The 23,593-nt window shown below is 34.1% G+C and overlaps 1 protein-coding gene across 1 annotated transcript in view; it reads left to right on the top strand.

Annotated features, from left to right (window-relative positions):
• The first annotated feature begins 8,304 nt into the window (after positions 1 to 8,304).
• The window catches only part of LOC123661452 (E3 ubiquitin-protein ligase Nedd-4), a 43,708-nt gene continuing 28,419 nt past the window's right edge, over positions 8,305 to 23,593 (top strand). The window contains exons 1-2 of the mRNA XM_045596408.1: positions 8,305 to 8,436; positions 17,464 to 17,543. Coding sequence (XP_045452364.1) covers positions 8,305 to 8,436; positions 17,464 to 17,543 — 212 coding nt within the window. The remainder of the gene's footprint in view (positions 8,437 to 17,463; positions 17,544 to 23,593) is intronic.

The following is a 23,593-nucleotide window of genomic DNA, read 5'->3' on the forward strand; positions in this document are numbered from 1 at the left end:
ATTAGATTCACACTTTGGTCTTTGATCACACTCAAAGGAGGGGTATCGATAAGGTAAGAAAATCGGCCCCTTTTAAAAAAAAATTCTTTTATATTTTTTAGTTAGTGTATGACTCATATTTAAAAAAAATATAGATTATTTCGTGGAGGTCCTGTTATTTAACTTTAATTGAAGCACTCTATATATGTATGAAATAAAAGTAGTATAAGATAAAAATATTTTTATTTCAGATATAATAACCTACGAAAGAAACAACATTCATTATATGACATTATTTTTCATATTATGACATATATGGCATCTTGTATACAACTGCTGAAGTCCACAACTCGTTGTGTTCGGCGTTCGTATCTTTCGTACGATAAATACCATATAACTGATGCTATGTGAGCACAACAGCCAACGGTGCGCGCTCCTACTTTGCACTGACAATACCACGCTTCTATGGTGGTGGCATTATATTGTAGCCATAGATTGTATACTTTAGAAGAGATATGTCGCGACTGTATCTTAACTCTTATTATATTGTCATTTTCCCGATGCACAAAGATTGTATAAAGTCCCTCAGCATCTAAATGTTCTTTTGTGTCCCCTTTGATTTCGTGAAAAAGCCGCTTGAAGGGGCGAAACACTACGAAACACGATACGCGAATCACGAAATGCGAAAAAATTACGAAAAAGGCCTACACACTATTCACGAAAAAGTAAGAAAACTCACGAAACGCGAAAAAATTACGAAAAAATGAATAGTGTGTAGCCACCTTAACCATGTAACGCGAAACAGACGTAAAAGTCGTGAAACGCGAAAACGTTGCGAATAGTGTGTAGCAGGCTTAAACCGTATTTTATTATAAACACCGCCTACCCAGCGAACGCAATTAAGATAAAATAAACACTGATAATGTGAGTATGGAAACTTGACCTAACGTACTATAATTCAAAAAAGTTTTATTACACCATGAGCGCATTTTTTTAGCAAATCAGTTTTTTTATATATTGTGCCTTGGCTGTCGGGTAACGTGTAGACGCAACAATAAAAGTGCTAAAAAAATGCGCTCTGTATACAATGATCACGAGAATGCCCCAAAAAAGCGATTTTTCTTGAAAAACGACGTTTAGACTTCACTTTACGGCATAAGTTTCCCTAGAAAATGGGACTATATATAATCATATTTATACGCAGCATTAAATATGGGTCCTCTAGTATTTAGAAAGAGATAAAATTTTGGAAAACAACAGAAGTCAGTTTTTGTCAAAATAGGGGCCGATTTTCTTAGCTTATCGATACCCCTTATCGACATCCTTTAGTCTAAAGAAACTACCTATAGACATGTTTTTTGGTTGCGTTCACGAACTACACAGGAATATAGACAGCACTAATACTAAAACTCGCGCGCTCTGCGTTATATTCATTTACTGATAAAACGGACTATATGTTGCAATTAAAGTAGAATACATAATTCATTTAAAATATAATATAGTTTAAAAAAAATATCGACTTCGATATTCAAAAATAAATATCGATTATCGATATTTTGAAATTAAAAATATCGCCGATATTTATCGATATTTTTTTTAAAAAAATATCGATATTTCGATATATCGATATTTGATGCCCTTCCCTAGGCAGCATTTCCCGGAGAAATTTTTCACGTTGAATCGCTATGCCGATTTTCTAAACAAAAAATGCATCAGCTCTTGTCACCATTGGATGCAATGAGGCTCTCTTTTGAATTGTTTTTAGGACTGCTACTCCAGGGTCCAAGTATTTCGACAGCAAACGACACAAAGATGTAATTTGGAATTAGTGACGAATATTTGTGCCGTTTAGTCATTTCAACTTTTTCTGTGGCTCCCGCTCTTAAGGATGTTTGCCTGACATGACACGATATAACTGACAGACAGTGGCGTAGCGGGGGCAATGGGGCATCATCCCCCGGCTGCTACTCACAAAGGGGTGCCAAATGACTCGCAAAACAAAAAATAGCTGGACATATTATATGGTTTTCGAATAGGGGGGTGGACTAAGAAGGTATTGTGCCCCGGGTGCAAGTTAAGCTCACTACGTCACAGGAGACAGAATAACTTCATCTTAATAGAATAGAAAAGCTTTAAACAAACACGACATGTAGGACATATACAGACAGTCACCGCAGCAGTTCTTCGATTTATATGAGCATTGGAAACTTGATGTTAAAACTTTACTATAAGACAAGTGGACAGATGTAATTATCTATGAACTGCAAATAAATACCTTTGCCTACTCTTCTATCTCTAAGTATTTTAAAATAAAGGACATGATTTCATATTTTATTACAAAAGATAACTCTCCCCGCGACTTTGTTTACATGGAATTTAACAAAAAAGTTATTGTTCAGTTCGCAGACTTATAAAATAAATAAATTTCAAAAACAAAAGTAGCCTAAACTATTCCTTATCACATCAGCTGCCAGTGAAAGTCCTGTCAAAATCAGTCTAGCCGTTTCAGAGATTAGCCGGAACAAACAGACAGACAGACAAAACTTGTTATTTTGGTATATGTATGGGTATACATCCATATGCATTTAATAAAAAGCTGTTAATTCAATATTACAAACAGACACTCCAATTTTATTTATTTGTATAGATGTATAGATAAATTATGTAAAAACTAAGCTATATAACTATAACGAAATGTGTGTGAAAGGTGCGATTTTATACATTTTTATTACCCTGTCAAACGCACCGTTATTCAAACTTCGTATTGAAATAGTTTTTACATGTGTTAGGAACGTATACAGAGAAACTTTCAGGTTTTAAAAAATAAACGTTTGATCGTCGCGAGCCCTTAAACCCTTCACTCGTTTGATATAAGTTTAAACTGCACTTTGTGTGCTTATAACTTTTCACTGGATATGCCAATTTGGATGAGAATTCAGCCGCTTTAATTAGAGGGTCCCGGATCTGCAGGCAACAGGATCCCTCTAGCGACAGACTGGCCTCGGAGAAAAGGCCAGACTTCTCCTCATGGAGACTGTCCGCCTCACCTCTGAACAATCCCGATGACGCCGTGTCAAGCAGGACCGGGTTCCCATCCCAGTCCGACACGGGCACAGGGGCGTTACTGTACATTAAGTAGCGCCTCCTACGCACCCCCATTCGTCGCCTGCGGACGGAGGCCTCCATCGCCGCCCATCTCGGGCACATCTCGAGGGTGTGCTGGGCAGAGTCCACCGCCGCGCCACAATGTGACATCCAGTCGTCGGCTCCCTTTGGGCCGTCCGACACAAGTATTCACCAAAGCAGCCGTGACCGGTGAAAACTTGCGTCAGACGAAAGGTGAGGAGCTTCCGCTTACGGCGCATTCACCGCTCAAGGACCGGGCGCAAGGCAGCCGTTACGCGTATGCCATACGGCTGCTCCGCTAGGTCCTCCCCCCACCTCCGCATAGTGCTTCTTGCCCCATCCGGCCCACCCGTAGGATCCCGTCCAATGTGGGGTTCTCACCGAGAGCCCTCCTACCCGCGACGTATGAGTAGAGTTTTAGATACATTAGTTTAGTCTAGAACAAACTTTTTTGTCTCTACTAATACTACGACAAACTAGTTAATTCCTAACGTATCAGAATATGCTAGCTTACAATTTATTATATTATAAATTATAATGCTTAGCTTTGCATAAATTAATGTGCCTTTAATAATACTAAAAAAAAAAACAGTTTAATCTGCTTTAGTGCTAACATTACTATAATAAACCTATGACGTGTAAAATAATAAGCATATTAGCGTCAATGATGAATTCAAATCAGGAAGACTTAAAGTTTAACTATTCACGGTGGGTATCTTTTAAAAAACCACTCAATGTTTGTGCGTTTCTACGTCAAAACTTCCGTTTATTATCACTTCCGATCATTATCTTATAAGATAAAATATATTTTAATCTTTTATATTTTACGAAGTTATTATTTGGCTTTGAAACCTTTGTAATTTAAGCTCCAAGCACAAGCGTGAGATATATTTGAGATGTTTCACGAAGTGAACTTCCTGCAAAACTCGAAGCTAGAATAGAATTATGTATTTTATTGCACACACGGAATGTAAACATATATTAAAAAAAAAAAATTGTATCCAAATAGCCGTATCATTAAAGGTGATCTATTACAAAATATGAAACAAAAATGAATAGGTTGGGTATATCGCAATAATATAATTTATGCAATTAAAAATATGGAAGGAAGAAAAATGGAGACAAGAAATTAAGAATATGGAAGGTAGTATTAAAATATATAATTATACACAAGTTAACAGAAATATGCGCAACTGGAATTGTCATTGTTAAGGAGTTATTTTATGTGTCATTATATAACAAAAATTAATATACCAATTCATTTTTATATATTTATTTATCCTTTTGTTTTATTTTTAACTGACTTCCAAAAAAGGAGGAGGTTCTCAATTCGACTGTATTTTTTTTTTTTAATGTATCTTACATCAGAACTTTTGCCCGTGTGGACCGATTTCAACAAATTTTCTTTTAATCGAAAGGTGGTGTGTGCCAATTGGTCCCATTTAAATTTAGTTGAGATCTAACAACTACTTTTCGAGTTATATCTAATAATGCGTTTTTACTTGACGCTTTTTTCGTTGACCTACGTTATATTATACCGCATAACTTTCTACTGGATATACCGATTTTAATAATTCTTTTTTTGTTAGAAAGGAGATATCCCTAGTTTAGTACCATGATAAGGAAACCAGGATCTGATAGTGGGATCCCAGAGAAATCGAGGGAAACTCTTGAAAATCCGCAATAACTTTTTACTAGGTGTACCGATTTTGATAATTCTTTTTTTGTTGGAAAGAAGATATCCATTGTTTAGTAACATGATAAGGAAACCAGGATCTGATAATGGGATCCCAGAGAAATCGAGGGAAACTCTTGAAAATCCGCAATAACTTTTTACTGTGTGTACCGATTTTAATAATTTTTAATTTAATCGAAAGCTGATGTTTGTCATGTGGTCACATATAAATTTTATTGAGATCTGATAACTACTTTTTGAGTAACCTTTGATAACGCGTAGTTACTTGACTATGTTTTCGTCGATCTAAGTTGTATTACTCGTCGATGTAATTGAAGTCGGTTTTTTTTTTCGTTTGCGAGCAAATACAATTATTTCATTAAAGTAAAGACGTATCAATTGGTTTGCTTTATCATATGTATATAATTTTAGTATTTTGTTATATGTGTACCAATATTCAAAATTTATTATTATTATAAATTTGTTAATATATTTTATATAAGAACTGCTTTCCGCCTATCTCTTTACGGGTGACGCTGAAAATCGGCGTTGGAGGGTCTTGATTCTCCAACAAATGCCGAGCGTCATCAATAAAATCGGCGTTGGAGATTCTTGATTCTCCAACAAATGCCGAACGTCATATATTTCAATGCTCCCATCAGTACATCGCTATGCAGATGGCCACTTTCTTTTTTTTTTACTTAAATTTTGCTTATTTTTCATTTTTTTTTTTGTCTTTTAATTGTTATTGTTGATTTTATGTGGGTAGTTACCTATTATTATTGTTTTTAATTTTATTGTGTTTTGTTTCGGTTGTATATTATGTTCATTGTTTCCAATTTTATTATTTGTCATAATATCTATATAGTTATATTTTAATAGAATTGTTATGTTGTGATTTTTTATTTTTTGTCTTGTCTGTATATCGATGCATGTGTGTGAGTATGAATAAATGTTTATTATTATTATTATTACTATTACAGTCAACCCATCAGTCAACCACTAAAACGTAATAACTAAATGTAGACATTAACTGTGGTCAGTAGGTACGTAGTCATGACGTAGTGGTAGTTACCCTGCTTTCACTCCTGGATTGTGCGTTTGATTCTTGCTCCGAGTCTGCCATGTGTGTCATTTTTATTTAAATAATTTTGAATACATATAATTTAAAAAAATAGTATTAAGTTGCCCACCTCAGCGCCAGTCGACCGTGGATGTATGTTAAAAAACCTTGAGCTGATTTATTAAGAAAAATATATATTTGGGAATCTCTTCTAAGTTCAGGATTTTATCGAGTTATACTTTTACTAAATGAAAAAATAATAATGATTACATAAATATACGTGCACGCACTCATATACAAATAAGTGTATTAGGTACACGAATCTATACAAATAAATAAAATTGGAGTGACTGTTTGTAATATTAAAATAACCGCTTTTTACCAAATGCATAATGTACACGGTACATATACACGATACGTATACCAAAATAACATTTTCTACCATTTTTGTCTGTCTATCTGTCTGTCTGTCTATCTATTTGTTCCAGCTAATATCCGAAATGGCTGGACCAATTTTTTACCATTTTTGTCTGTCTGTCTGTCTGTCTGTCTATCTATTTGTTCCGGCTAATATCTGAAATGGCTGGACCAATTTTGACGGGACTTTCACTGGCAGATAGCTGATGTAGTAAGAAGTAGCTTAGGCTACTTTTATATTAAATATTTATTTATTTTATAACTCGCGAACTAAATAATAACTTTTCTGTTAAATTCCACGCGGACGAAGTCGCGGGCATAACTAGTTTAAAAATAAAGTCGCGTATTAGGTAGGTGCTACACAGTATCACTTTGGCAATCAGCTAGATTTTTACGTGCCTTTATCGTTTCCATATTCATCTTTTATTCAAGGTATATGTAAGACGTGTCACAAATGGCAAAGTAAAATAATACCACGGTCGTGTAGAAGACCGTGAATAGGTAATACAGACATGAACACAGAAGAACAGAGATGGAAGACTGGATAAGAAGGCAACGCGCTTGTGTTACTGCTAGTATGGGTTCATAGTCCATGATCTACATGATAACCTTGTCATCATGTGGATCGTAGGCTTGTTGACCCATCTAGTAGCGTATAACAAACACTTCACATCTTATTTACCTATTAATACTTATTATTTGTGCAGTGTTGGTTGTGCAGTCCTTGTGGGTCTCCCCACCGTGCCTCGGAGAGCACGTTAAGCCGTCGGTCCCGGTTGTTATCATGTACACCTGATAGCGATCGTTACTCGTAGTAGGAAATATATCCGCCAACCCGCATTGGAGCAGCGTGGTGGATTAAGCTCTGATCCTTCTCCTACATGGGGAAAGAGAGCCTATGCCCAGTAGTGGGATATTGCAGGCTGAAGCGATACTTATTATAACAGTATTAATGTAATCTTAACCTTAAAAAAATACAATCTTCATATTTTAATGTAAAGATCAGTAGTAAATCTTTAGCAATGAGATGTCGACACTCTACAGACGCTTTAGTTTAAACTAAATTAATTTTGTTTTATTTCAAAGAATTTGGAAAGATGTTGTGAACCTTAGTTATAATATGTGTCTTGTCCTTTTCGTTACTACAACAAATATTGTATGATAGAAAATTGATTAAAATATAATTGATTTTTCCACCTGACGCTCATGAGATGGTAACGAAACGGCTAAGTCACATAATAATACTCAGTTTTAATATTATACATAATAGAGATTGAATTCTAATAAATATGGTAAATATTATTCTGAAGATGTTCAAATAAAAGATGAAAATTTGTATGAGAAATGTTAAATATTTCTAAATACATGTAAAACTTTGTTTGGTTTTTTTTTTATTGGAATAAATGCGAGTTTTAAGATATTGTTCCCTACTTGATAAAATAAAATAAACGATAGGATTATATTATCACGATTGTGTTTACTTTTAGCGGTCAAAACCGCGGACAATTGCTAGTCTAATTTGTACAGGGAATCACCCATATCATGAAAGATATTTAAAAACAAATATCGTAGTAAATGTTTTTACATTTTCTCCTAATACTGCATAGGTACCTAGTTCATTCATCTTGTAAAGGGAATTTCGCAATACTGTAACAACATTTATTTAGTGTGAAAAGTATGTCAGCCGTTAGTTCAGCTGTACCTGCAGATATTACAAATTATGTTTCAATTACAGATACCGTTATCTAAAAAAATTAACCCAAAACAAACAAAGCGTATAAGACTTTCACTATTCAAAAACCTAGTTATCATAGCCATGTTAATTGTAAGCGGCCGCTTCTTTATCGCTCGTTTCTTACCCTGATAAGATTACAATATAGTCATATGGTGCGTTGAGCGCCATCTTAAATGCGTCTCGTGTTAAGTTTTTGTAAATAATATTAAAAATTGAGAGTTAATGTACGCGTTGAAACGAAAGTGATGGTTTTGTGGTGTTTTTATAAGTTGTTAACAAGAAATGAGAGATATCCGTGCAGAGGTAGCCATGCATAACACATTGCCGCTGGAGTTACCATCAAGAATCGTAGAGCCTCACCGTAGTAGATCTTCGTCTTGGTCTTGGCGAAGGACGAATAACCGACTGAGACATGAACCTCGGCTATCATTACAATACCAGGTATTACTAAGAATGAATAACAATTTACTATATTTTTTCTACCAATTACATACCTACTAATTTACATTATGAACATAGATATACTTGCTGTACTTTTGATAGCGTAGACTGATACTGAAGTTGCTCAAACTATGGCAGGCGCTACTGAACTAAGAAAGCAATTGTATTATTTGTTTTTGTAACACGTTTATTTTTAAACTTATAAATATTAAATTATACACTTTATAGAGATATATATTTATATACAACCACAAATTAATGATGTTTTTTTATATAATGCTAGCTCATCAAAATCGGTACACCCAGTAAAAAGTTATGCGGATTTTTAAGGGATTCCCTCGATTTCTCTAGGATCCCATCATCAGTTCCTGGTTTCCTTATTATGGTACCACACTTAGGATATTTCCTTTCCAACAACCAAAAAGTTATCAAAATCGGTTCATAAACGACGAAATTATCCCCCAACATACATAAAAAATATATAATAAACGGTCGAATTGAGTAACCTCCACCTTTTTTGAAGTGGGGTAAAAAGATTTGATGATGATTGGTGTGCATTTTTATTTCTCCACTAGAAACGACTGTGACTAAATTTTTCTATTTAGATAGTTAATGTCCGTAATAAAAAAGATCCTAGATACCCATTTAGAAAAAAAACCCCCTTTTTTAAACTGATTCTTCTAAGAAATTAATAAAAAATCTATTTATAAAATTAAAATAATTAAAATCGCAAAAAGCAATAAAAATCTATTTGAGTTTTATTACAATGTTTTATAACATATCTACATTGATTCTGCCAAGTCCTTGAAAATATCAACGAGTTCTTGGTATTGGTAGCAATTATTTTTTAATTAAAAATTACGTATTTTTTTACGTATAGGTAAACAATCTTATAACCAAATATATATAAATATATAATATCTTTCTCCATGTACGAGAAGGAAATAACCAAATACAAATAACATTTAAGTATACATGAGTTATAGGTAAAGAAAAATAAATAACTCGCGTGAAGATTTTAGATAGAGTAATTTAAAATAATAATTGTGGGCCCATTTATATATATTTCATATTAAATACTCATATATTTTATACATGAAAGACGATTACAGCAAAACAATCTGTTTGATAATTATTATTTTTTTCAATTTATTTCTAATATTGCGTGTAATGTGGTGTAATGCGTATAATATGAATGACATGACAAAGCCTGTCAACCGCTGTCAATTGACTGTCCTGTCACAGAAGTTGCAGACAATATTTTCCATGATATTTTAGTTTTTTGTTTGTATTTTTCCTTAACCGTTGTAGTGGTTCTATGTCCTAGAGTTAATTTTCATAGTTTATAATACAATTAAAGGATACTGATGATACTGAACTGTAAAACGCATCCCGAGGAGGAGATAATAAAAATTGTTTAGCAAACGTGTCATACTTTTTTAAGTTATTTCAACCGATGATCCTTGAAAAGGAACGCCAATTGTTTTGTATTCCGATTAAATATTAGTATATTTTCACATGGGTGATGGCTTTCGCTTGGCAAGTGGATACACGCGTAAGTTCACACATTTATTATATAAAAAGCTAAAGGATACTTGACGATAGCGTTACTAACAACCACATGTCCTTGTGACTGATTTAACATTTAAATTAAGTATATTTGAGCAGATCGACGTCTCAATAGGTGCCTTCGTTTTATTTGGATATCAATATCGTGTCATTGTGCAATTATTATGTGTTATTTTGACTGTATTGTCAACTTATTTGAACCTAGAGGATTCGTCGCGTATTTCGTGTATTTGCCTAGAGTGAGGCTAATATTTCAACTTATAACATGTTAGTACATTATCTTCCTTAGTTTAATTTGTAAAACTGTTCATGAGCAGTCAATGGTGATTCATTATGGTGATAAGAATGAAGTCACCTGATGTGAAACAAGTATAGTTGTTATGTTTTGTAACAAATGATTGATCATTTTATAATACTTCAAAACTAGCAGTACATCAATAATGTAACAATATGAGAAAAAAAAAACAATTTGTCCAATGATTTATGTATTGTTTTTATCTATGTTTGGATGCGTTGGCAAACGGTCACAGCACTGGTTTGTTGCTGTTGCGCTAGCAGTTGCGGGTTCAATCCCCGCACATGACAAACATTTGTATTGGCCATACAGATGTTTGCCATGGTGTAGGTGTTTGTGCGGTCCTTGTGGGTCTCCCCACTGTGCTTCGGAAAGCACGTTAAGCCGTCGGTCCCGATTGTTATCATGTACACTTGTTAGCAATTGTTACTCATCATTGGGGATGTATTGACCAACCCGCATTGGAGCAGCGTGGTGGATTAAGCTCTGAACCCAAAATTTTGGTTTAGTTTTGGCCAAAATCTTTTACAATGCCAAAATCTATCGGCAAAGGCTTCATTACCCATAAACCTGTCATGTTTCTTATTGAAAAACAAAAAACAAATAGCATGCACTTGATCCTTTTTTAAAAATGCTTAAATCAAGAATAACTCTAAATCATCATGTTGACGTAGTTCTGTAACTACAGAAACTTTTTAAAAAATATCAGATTTTATTCACTTTACTTTACAGTACCAATTGCAGCATAATAAATAATTCCTTAGTTTTTTTTGTGTATGTTAAGTTGAAGGTTAATGCCAAATTATATGCTATTTATGCATAAAAACTCTAAAAACCTTAAGATTTAATGTATGATTAAGTCTGCAAAATGTGTATTTAGTTGAAGTTTTTCTTGTCTGTGAGGTATAACAGACACTAATAATATAATCAGAATCATAACAAATCTTTTAATGTTTTCCTTTTTATTGTATATATGATTATAGCAAAAAAAAATATCTGTTGCCTATTTATATTATTATTTTATATAGTGGTCGCCCAGTGGTCGAAATTCGACCATAATTATTTTAAATTATAAGTTTCAACATTGTTAAAGTTCTGGTGTCAAAGACTAAACTTCTATAACAATAAACAAAAGAGTATATATGCATGTTTTTGTCAAATACATGGTGTCTGTAATGTTTTTTTTTTTTTTTTTGTTTTTTTTTTTTTTAATTATTTAATGTATAATTTATGCATAATTAAAAAAAAATAGTATCTGCACTCTTTCTCTATATAAACTATAAGTGTGCAATATTTCATACTCTTCCCCCCCCCCCGTCCCGCCCGCTTCCCGTCTGCGCGATTTTCGTAAAAATGGGCCCAAAGTTTTTGCTTCACTTATATACAGATGTTATTTCAATATGAAAATTTTCTTTTAAATTTGAAATTGGTTCCTTTTATTGATTAACTTCAAGGGGTTATTAAGTATTTTCTATGTAAGTGTAGCCTACTTAACCTCGTGTGTTTTGTATCTGGCATGTTTGTAGGCAAGTGTTATATAGAAAATAAAATCTAATTTAAATAATATGTTCAAGGACTATTAATCTTCCTAGTATAGTCTAATACCAGTGACAAGTAACGCCCCCACACATTGAAGATTATTGTTATGTTATAAATTCATACTACTTTTTCATTAATTTGGTTTAATTTGTAACAATAGTGCCAAAATACAGGTAGATTGTACAAATAAGATTGACCAACCAAGGTCAATTTTTGATATGATATTCAAAAATGTTTAAAATTCCTAATGTGAGGGTAACACAAAAATAAAATCGTACATATTAAAAATAGCATGGTGTCGTCTCCTGTCAAAGATTTTCATTGTAATATGAAACTTTGAATAGTTACGGGTCTCTGTAAAGAACTCACTATAGACGGCGCCACGGTTCGCTTAAACCGAAAATAAAAATCATCATATCAAAAATTTCGCTCTGGCGGGTACATCGTCCCATAGCTTAATTGGCTAGAGCGCCGACACGGTCAGTCGGAGACGCGGGTTCGAATCCCGCTGGAGCGGTCAATTTTTGATATGATATTCAAAAATGTAAAGAGCTTAATTCTAACTTCATTAAAAATTTGTTCCTTTATCCAATTTCCTGTTAAAGGTAGGAAAAAAAATTGGCTTACATAACAATGAAAAAGGTTTAATTGATTTTTAAATATCTTTGTAACAATTTCTTACTAGTAACTTAGTTACAATTTAAGGTTAAACAGATCAACTGACTTTGTAAGGCTGCTGTGTGAGATGCAGTTGTAGGCTGATCTTAAGAATACAATTGTTGTCCATTCTAACTGTAATACTCTTCAAGTGCTTTTGTTAGAAAAAAATTAACTAAGGCACTTCAAGGTATTGTAGTTATTCTTATTAATTTACTAATCTTTTAATTTTTTAATAATCAGTTCTGTTAGCGTTTCGCCTGCAACTATGTATGTGTTCAACAAGGAAGTTAGGTATGTTATCACATAAATAATCATAATGGCAGAAGATTTATAGAAATATATAGAGAGATATCAGTTGTTATAAAATTATTTTTATTGCTTTTATCTTTCGAACATTTCTAAGTGTCAATAGTTATAACCCTTCTCCTAGAAGTGGCAGTAAAAGCATTTTAAAGTCTTACAGTTCAATACAGTTGCAATTATACATTAGTTATATTAGTTTTCAAATGTCTCATACAAAAATTAGGTTTGCTTTTGTCACTTTAATTTTTTTTTTTAAATTAACATCCTCGTTCTCTAAAATACCCATGACTTTTGTTAAAGATCATGCATTATATTTATGCTTATCCTACAGGCGATTTATTACTAAAACTGCAGATCGACAGTCCTTTGACTGCCTAGTAAAGCTAGGACGTGGTCAGATCATAATCTGTATTTCAAGGTGGTTGTAACATACAAGTATGTGTAGGATAAATTTAATCACACATCCACCCCCTTTTTTTTAAACATCAATTTTTTTTTTATGTCCTGTTTCTATTTGCAATCTGTGGAAATTTTGTAGTTAGATAGGTATTCTTACTGATAAACTTAATAATATCTTATTATTATTTATTTTTGTGTGACCCACACATTAGGGAACTCTAAACATTTTTTAATATCATATCAAACATCGACTCTTCCAGCGGGGATCGAACCTGCATATTCGACTCACCGTGTCGGTGCTCTAGTCAATTAAGCTATGAAACGATGTACCTGTTAGGTCGAAATTTTATGATGATTTTACGGTGCTAAGCGACTGTGGCAATAAAAAATTAGTAGTATCTTATGTACAAGATAAACTTTTAACTGAGGTAGGGCACAGCAGGAAATTTCCTGCTCAAAATATGGAGCAGCCCGACTGGGGTAGTACTTCGACCTTACAAAAGATCACAGCGAAATAATGCTGTTTTCAAGCAGTGTTGTGTTCCTGTTGGTGAGTGAGGTATCCAGTGCTCCTTGAATTGGGGATAGGGTCGAGAAAGCGTTTGCGATGCTTCTAGTGTTGCAGTCGTCTATAAGCTACGGTAATCGCTTACCATCATGTGAGCCGTACGCTTGTTTGCCGACCTAGTTAGATAAAAAAAAAAAAAAAAATTATCACCAACCAATGATACAGGCACTCAGTGTTTTTTCTTAAGTTTTAAGTAAGTCATAATACTACTTAGGCCATAGTCTAATTAAAAACAGACTCGTTACCCTAATAGGATTGTTTAAATGGGTAATACAAATGGTGCTAAAATTTGAGCTTGGTAGTTAAGTCGTAAGGTTGGTTCGTTATCTGATATTCTTACTAGCGTAATTTTTGGAATAATTAAAAACCGTTTTGATTAATAACTTTTGCATGACGGGCATAGATAGATATTTATATTTATTATTTTATCAGTTTGAATTTGGAATTCGTGCTGACTTGAGTAAATACATTTGCGTCTTTACTCGTTCTATTCACCTTAATCTCAGGCTTTCCAAGTTTAGGCGACCGAGATTCTATTGAAATATGTATAATAAAGTTTTCAAATAAATATTTCTATTTTTGGTTCTAATGTTGCAAAAAATGTTTTTAAAAGTAACTGAAAAAAGAATAATCTCCTTCCTGACTTTCTTCTGACTATTTTTATTGACATTGTTGAAATCAGATGTGACACTGTTTGAAGCCATTAATCCAAACAAATAAATTAATGAAGTAAATAGTAATTAATTTTAAAATATATATTTACATAATGTTATCAATATAAACGTTACTTGCAAAAGTTAACGTGAGATATTTCCTCTAAAACTATTAACAACAACTGACAGATATGGCGCAGTTTGTTTTTTTTTTTTTTAATCAACTCAAAAAGGAAAACATTAAAAATTCAATTAAAAACAAGTTTGTCCTAGACCAAACGAGTATGAGCCGGAAATCCGGCTTAATACGTAACATATCTATCATTATATACATACATATCATTCAATTATATCGACAAGTAATACAACGTAGGTAGACGAAAAAATAGTCAAGTAAATACGCATTATCAAAGATTACTCCAAAAGTTGTAATCAGATTTCGATGAAATTTAAATGTGATCACATGACTTTTGATTAAATTAAAAATCATTAAAATCGGTACACCCAGTAAAAAGTTATGCGGATTTTCGAGGGTTTTCCTCGATTTCTCTGGGATCCCATCATCAGATCCTGGTTTCCTTATCATGGTACAGTTCTAGGGATATCTCCTTTCTAACAAAAAAAGAATTATCAAAATCGGTTCATAAACAACGTAGTTATCCCCGAACATACATAAAAAATATACGGTTGAATTGAGTAACCTCCTCTTTTTTTTTGAAGGCGGTTAAAAAAAGTAAAATATTACTGTTGCATAAGTACCTAGTATTTTCGTGGGTGGCGCTCGCCCCTACCTTTCCCTGTCTACCCACGCTAATACGTACCATTAACCTTGCCAGTTAGAAAGTAATTTTAATTGATTTTATAAGCTAATTTCGTGAAATAAACCTCACACACGTGTTTTGTAACCGATTTCTAAAAATGAGGTTCTTAACTCGACTGTATTTTTTTTAAGTGGTAGTTACCTCGTAATTTTTTTACTGGGTGTACCGATTTTGATTCTTTTTTTTTTAATTCGAAAGCACGTGCTTGTTGAGGTCCCATTTAAATTTGATCGAGATCTGTAAATCCGGTAAAATATTGTTAAACAAGAAACAATGAGTGTATTCACATTATCCCTAATAGTCAAGTTCCGATCAAATCTCACACCAGCAAGGATCCGTCTGTCGTTTCTTACCGGATCGAGATCGGACCGAGAAGGAACTGCAATCAGCGCTCTAATGTGGATCGGGCCTAATAATGCGTATTTTGTTGATAATTTTTTTCAACTACCTACATTGTGTTACTTATCGATGTGAACTGAAGTCAGTTTTTTTTTTCATTTCCGAGCAAACACAATTATTTTATTCTTTTTATTGATACGTGATTTTTTTTAATAGGATGGTTTGATTTGATGGCATAGTTTATATAATTTTAAATGTTTATTTATTTATGATTTTTTTTTTTGATTTAGGATTAGCGTGAATTTGCTTATGCAGAGATAATGTAGTTGTGTTTTTAATACAGTATTATTTGGACGTACAGTATTATACGGACTGATTGCAGATGAAAACATAACAAAAAAAAGGTATTATTTGGAAGCCCTACTTTTTTTCGATGTACGAATCTTATCAAACGCATACTAAAACGTTTATTTAATTTTAAACTTTTATGATTTTGTATCACGCAACTTGAAAAGGCTTTTTCTATAGTAGATGTTAGACTAAAAATTCTTACATCTACTAAGAAAAAGTATGAAATATATGTATGTACATTTTTATATAGGCCATATTTGATCCTTATTGATTTCTATACTATAATATAGTCAACCTTCAAGTAAACCATTACTGCGTAAATGTCTCTTCTCCTTTAAAAGAAAACGGTTGAAGTCTGTATCTCAATACTGCTTTACTGTAGGTAGAAAAATAAACATGCCTTAGAAATTCTTCCATAAGTAGGTTAATTTTTAAGTTCAGCGATTATTCACAAAAAAAAAAAATTGTGCCAATCCCAAGTTATCACCCTCGATACTCTGGTATTGATTCACGTGTTCTATCCACTGAGTCATCTCGGTCAATTCAAGCGACTTAAGCGCTTACCGCATTATTTATGATGCTAAGCCGTGAGCGATAAAATTGCTTGAATTACAATTAATTTCAGCCTTCATTTATTTTGTCTAACTGACAGAATTTAATATCTTGTAATGATCTTCGAGCTACATCATTTTTTAATTTTGTTTTCCCCTATGTGTTGCATGGAGGTTGGAGGATGGGAAATATGTATTCTTTCCCATGTTTGGGTACCTACCTACAAATTAGACCGCGTTAGATAATTATGTGGACTTGACTTCGTTATGATTTCATTAAATAGTTTATACAAAAATAGATTAACTTCTAGACAATGTATCAAGTAAAGTAATCTGGAACATTTTAAATGTTCCAGATTTTATTATATGTATCGCTTCAGCCTGTAATATCCCACTGCTGGGCATAGGCCATTCCCCATGTAGGAGAAGAATCAGAGCTTAATCCACCACGCTGCTCCAATGCAGGTTGGCGGATGTATTCCCTACTATGAATAACGATCGCTATCAGGTGTACATGATAACAACCGGGACCGACGGCTTAACGTGCTTTCCGAGGCACGGTGGGGAGACCCACAAGGACTGCACAAACACTCAGGCCGCGGCAAACACCTGTATGTCCAATACAAATGTTTGTCATGTGCGGGGATGGAACTTGCAGCCGCCAGCGCAACAGCCACAGACCAGTGCTGTGACCATTGCACCAACGCGTCGTCGTGTTTCATTATATGTATAGATATATAAAATAAAGGAAATGTTCGCTTAAACCGAAAATAAAATCATCATATCAAAATTTTCGATCTATAGCGGGTACATCGTTCCATAGCTTAATTGGCTAGAACGCCGACACGGTCAGTCGGAGACGCGGGTTCGAGCCCCGCTGGAACGGACAATTTTTTGATATGATATTCAAAAAAGTCATCATCAAAGGTTACTAACACGATAGTTCGTTACTAAAGAATTTAATTGGTTTTTTTTTCAGAATGATGAGAACAGCTACCTGCTTCGATTGAAAATAGTGGGGGCTTACTCATTAGCGAAGAAGGATATATTTGGTGCTAGGTGAGTTTTTAAATTTAATTACTAATAATAAATAAGAATCACAAAATAGATAAGAATTTAATAAGGTAGGGCACAGCAGGAAATTCTGCAATATCTGAACCATCCCGACTGGGGAAGTACCTCGACCTTACAGAAGATCACAGATAAATAATACTGCTTTCAGGCAATATTGTGTTCCTGTTGTGATTAAGGTGACCAAAGCTGCTACTATAATAAACAAGTACTAAATTAATATATATTTAAAAAAAAAGATTAATTGCGCTTGTAGTTCTGATACAATATTATCAAGAATATTTTTGTCCTTGTTTATTGACGACTGCCGAATTTAACACACCTACTAATTCAATCCTTGTGACAATTATTCTGATTGAGTCATGTTTATTATTAGCTTCTTAATCAAAATCTGTTTAGGCATCTTCTCGTAATTCTGTCTAGAGATATACTCGTAACTACATCTATTGTAATTTATAGCATAAGATTAAATAGTATAATTGTTTAACCAAACAGGTTTTAGTTTTGAATTGTTTTGAATATCTATTCATATGGTTTCGTGGTTTTACTTTTTAATTTAATATTTTACTTGCTGACCGGCGGGTTGCTATGTTTTTTCGTGAATATACAGACTTTTTTTTTTAATTTTCTGTCATAATAACCTTATGCTGACAATAACGACCACAAAAAAGAAGCATCCAATTTGGTAGAATTTTCAAAAGTTAATCAAGTTGAATGTGCGTTAATACATTTTGGCGATTAATTTATATTTATGTATTTATAGGTATAGATTAAATGAAATTTTTCGTACCATTTCATATATTTCAAATGGGTATTAAGAAATTTATTTTATTTTTTAATTTATTTGGTGTAATGGCTTCCAATAGTGCCCAGACGGCACAGATTATTTGTTGTAATATGTACTGGCTATCAAGCTTAATGTGTTCTGTATTCTTTTTATATTTCGAATTATGTTTTGTCAATATATGTCACTTCATTAAAATTATTAGAAGTCAAACGATATTTTTATTATAAAATATTAAAATGTATACTACATTATTTCGCCAATGAATTCAATAATGAATATAAATAAAAGAAATTCAGTTTAAGATAAATCTAGAAATAACATCCAAAAATGCATTAACACGTGTTATTTTTGGTTTTATCTATATTAAAATGTAATAAATATTCTTTTGTTCGACAACTAACTATCATTAATTGTAATTTAACCGCTTCGTAATTACCGTTTCCTAATCTCTTAGTCACTGTTTACAAAACACACTTATTTTATTTAATTTAGTTGTAAACAATCCGATTGTACTTTTAACGGACTTCCAAAAAAAGTGGGTTCTCATTTCAACTGTATCTTTTTATGTGTGAACTGAGGTAGGGCACATCAGGAATTCCCTGCTCAAAATATGGAGCAACCCGACTGGGGAAGTATACCTCGACCTTACAGAAGATCACAGCAAAATAATACTGTTTTCAAACAGTATTGTGTTCCTGTTGGTGATTAAGGTGACCAGAGCTCCTGGGGGGGGGGGATTGGGGATTGGGTCGGCAACGCACTTGCGATGCTTCTGGTGTTGCAGGCGTCTATAAGCTACGGTAATCGCTTACCATCAGGTGAGCCGTACGCTTGTTTGCCGACCTAGTGATATAAAAAAAATGTGTGTTACCGGAGAACTTTTCACTGTGTGGACCGATTTCGATTATTTTTAATCGAAAGTTGGTGTATAGTTGTCTTGTGGTCCCATTTAAATTTAATTGAGATCTGACAAGTATTTTTTGAGTTATCTTCAGTTCTAAATCAGGCGTATTTACTTGACTATTTTTTCGTTGACCTACATTGTATTATACCTCATAAATTTTTATTGTGTGTACCGATTCTGATGATTCTTGTTTTATTTGAAAACTTATGTTTATCCTGTGGTCCCATTTAAATTTAATCGAGATCTAATAACTACTTTTTGAGTAATCTTTGATAGCGTGTATTTATTTTTCGTCTACCTACGTTGTATTACTTGTCGATGTAATTTAAAGTCGGTTCTTTTTCGTTTGCGAGCAAACACAATTATTATTTTATGTACTTCATAACTTTTTACTTCGTGTACCGTGGTTTTAATTAGTTTTTTTTTTTTTTTTTAATCGAAAGCTGATGCTTGTTGTGTGTTAAAATTTAAATTTAATCGATATCTAACGAGTACTTTTTGAGTAATAATGAGTATTTAATTGACTAGGTGTTGGACAACCTACGTTGTACTAGATGTCGATGTAGATTATTCTTTTTTTTTTCGTTTTCGTGCAAGCGCAATTGTTAAGGCTCAATAGCGTTATTCCTTAATTCAAAACAGCTGTTAAAATGCAAGCCAACGTAAGAAGTATCGGATTTTAAATATGGTCGAATCCGCGAGAGGCCTCTAGTGTCATTACAACAAACGGATATCGAACTCGCCTCATTTATCGCCTTCGCTTTGCCTGTTTGTGTTCTATATTATTTGAATAAATTACTCAAATATCATTTAGTTTTAAATTATACGTCAATGAAGGTTTTGCTAAGATATAAAGTTTTAACTTTGCGAAAAGTATTTTTTGATAACAAATCTTTGACCTTATACATATATGTAAATAGCTACCGTTTTATCATGACAATTTTATTATTTGTGTCTGTATGTTAATTGAATATCTATAAAATACATATTTACTCCCGGTAAAAACTATTTGGGAAGACATTGGTATTTTAGTTTTTTTTTTTATACCACTAGTTCGGCAAACAAGCGTACGGCTCACCTGATGGTAAGAGATTACCGTAGCTTATAGACGCCTGCAACACCAGAAGCATCGCAAGCGCGTTGCCGACCAAATCCCCAATCCCCCCAGGAGCTCTGGTCACCTTACTCACAAACAGGAACACAATACTGCTTGAAAACAGTATTATTTGGCTGTGATCTTCTGTAAGGTCGATATATGGAGCAGCCCGACTGGGGTAGTACCTCGGTACTACCCCAGTCGGGCTGCTCCATATTTTGAGCAGGAAATTCCTGCTGTGCCCTACATCAGTTAAAGTTTAGTTTCAGGTTTTCCTAGTTTAGTAGCTAGGGTTGTAATGATATTTGTGTAACAAAATTTAATAAATAAATAATGTGATGTAAATACATACATACAGAAAAGATAAAAATCTATACAAAAAAGTGACATCATTATCGTTTACAGAATTAACTAGCTTACAGAATCCAAAATTTTTTGGATGTTAAATTCAAACCCATTATATGTGGTGATTCTGTTTTGCAATTTTGAACCTTAAAACGTAGTCTCAATTAACTTTACGATTAAACAGTAGTTGCCAATATACATTTACGAAGGAAAGTGTGTTTCTCTTACTGATCCGCCGGCACAAGCCAAACTGAACCTTACGACCTCACCAATATATTTTTTACAGCATCCGAATTTATTGTAACTAAACAGTTTGAGGAAATTAGTACATTTTGCAAAACATTAGCGTTACTTATGGTTTATGATTCAAGGATGAATTGTCCATAGAAATATGCAAAAATTTTAAAAAATAAACAAATTAAAATTATGATTATTACGTGACTAGGAAATAGTTGATTCAACAGTAATTTTACAAGAATGATTTTTTTTAAATAATACTTCTTTACGTACGCTTGACGCCGCGTTGACGCAACGGTCACAGCCATGGATTGTGCCTGTTGCGCTGGCGGTTGCGGGTTCGATATCCGCATATGACAAACATTTGATTGGCCATACAGGTGTTTGCCGTGGTCTGGGTGTTAGTGCAGTCCTTGTGGGTCTCCCCACCGTGCCTCGGAGAGCACGTTAACCCGCCGGTCCCGGTTGTTATCATGTACACCTGATAGCGATCGTTATTCATAGTAAGGAATATATCCGCCAACACGCATTGGAGCATCGTGGTGGATTAAGCTAAGATCAAATAAGGATCAGTCTTCCCCTACATGGGGAAAGAGGCCTATGCCCAGCAGTGGGATATTTACAGGCTGAAGCGTATGATCGGGCGAGGCGAGCGAAAGTTGAGAGGGATATATAAGTTAGTAAAGATAGAAAGAGAAAGAGACGTAAATTACTGTAAAGGCAACTAAAAAAGTTTTACTTCAGTCGTGTGGTCTAAAGCAACTCGTTTTTTTTTTTTTTTTTTTTTAATAAATTTGTACAGACGTAGTAACGCTAAAACGCTACTTTGAATGCTCTGCAAATAATTCAGTGATGTTGATTTTTCTTTTAGATAAATTTTATGTTTGTGTAAAACTTGGGAGAATTTATGTTATTATGACTATAAAAGTAGGCTATATATTATTAGGAATAATTCTTTCGAGAAAAAACCGATTGTAACCAGTTCTTTATCTGTACAAATTGAATAAGTTATTCATTGTTATTATATAATAGCAGACGACGCGCCGGCGCAACGGTCACAGCACTGGCTCGTGGCTGTTGCGCTGGCGGTTGCGGGTTCGATCCCCGCACATGAGAGACATTTGTATTGGCCATGCAGATATTTGCCGGGGTCTGGGTATTTGTGCAGTCCTTGTGGGTCTCCACGCTGTGTGGTCTCGGCCGAGTACAATAGCACCACCCCCTTTCTTTCCGTGGGGGTCGTAAAAGGCGACCGAGGGATAAACCTGGCTCAAAATCATCAGAGTCCTGGAGAAGGAAAACTGGAATGAATTTGAAAACCGGAATGGGGTCTCCGTCAAGCTCTCGTAGCATAGTTCTAAAATGCGAAAGACTTTTGCAGCCGAACTGGCTCCGCACGTATCGACTCGTCGTTCCTGTGGGCCTAGCCAGTAAGGTCGAGACGGTGGCACAGAGCTTAGGCAACTCTGCGTTTTCCTGAAGAGTGTCCAGTTTCTGTCTGACACTGTCTAAATCAACTGCAATAGACGGACTAAGGCCAATGTGGGTCTCCCCACCATGCCTAGGAGAGCACGTTAAGCCATCGGTCCCGGTTGTTATGTAATGTATTTGTAAACTTTAAAAAAAGTTAATTCATCCGTTCTCGGGTTTTGCGTTTAGCATTCAGCAATTTATTTTTACTAGTTGTCGCCGAAATTCGATTTGTGGTCGAAATTCGACCATAAAGTATGTAAATTATAAGTTTGAACATTATGAAGGTTTTGAAAAATTTGCTATGATTATGTTTGGCATTCAGTAAAGACAAACAATATTAATGTATAATCTATTCTCAATTTGACCTCAGACTTGGACAATAAACAAAATAGTAGTAGATATGCCTGTGTATGTCAAATACATGGTAGTGTTTGTAGGTTTTTTTTTAATTAATTGAAAGTATCAATCAGTTCAGCCTATTGCAGTCCACTGCTGGAATAGGCCTCCCCAAGTTCGCGCCAGACATCCCGGTTTTCCGCAATCCTCATCCAGCCTACACCGGCAATCTTACGTAGATCGTCGGTCCAACGGCCCGGAGGACGTCCCGTTGGATTTAATGTATATTTTATGTATAATAAAAAAAATTACCATTTTGCACTCCTCTATATAAACTATAAGTATGCCAAATTTCATCCGCGCAATGTCCGTAAAAAGGGGTACTAAGTTTTTGCTTCACGTATTAATATATAGATTATTCTTCTAGGTTAGGTTAAATAATACTGCAAATTAGGTTCCTATAAAGACGTTTCTTTATTGAATTTGAAACCTACTACTACTACCGTAAGAAAAAACGAGTGTGCTTTAGACCACACGATTGAAGTAAAACTTCTGCACAATAGGCCTGTACTGTGTCTTAGATATGCGAAACGTAACTGGCTATGAGAGAAAGAGAGTAAGAAAATATATGCTCGTATCTCTCTCACTTGCTCTATTCGCCTCGCTCGATCACACTTCGTAACGCTCTCGTCACGCATTCACCCCTCCCAACTCCCCAAGTCAAGCGTGCGTTAAGAAGTTCTATTTTTAACACACATGTTATAACAACAGACGAATATAATAATAATGTTCGGACGCGAAAAGTTGTCATAATTATTGAAAAATACTAGTGGTCGTCCTGTGGTCGAAATTCGACCATA

This window comes from Melitaea cinxia, chromosome 17 (assembly GCF_905220565.1).
Source record: "Melitaea cinxia chromosome 17, ilMelCinx1.1, whole genome shotgun sequence".
Taxonomy (NCBI): domain Eukaryota; kingdom Metazoa; phylum Arthropoda; class Insecta; order Lepidoptera; family Nymphalidae; genus Melitaea; species Melitaea cinxia.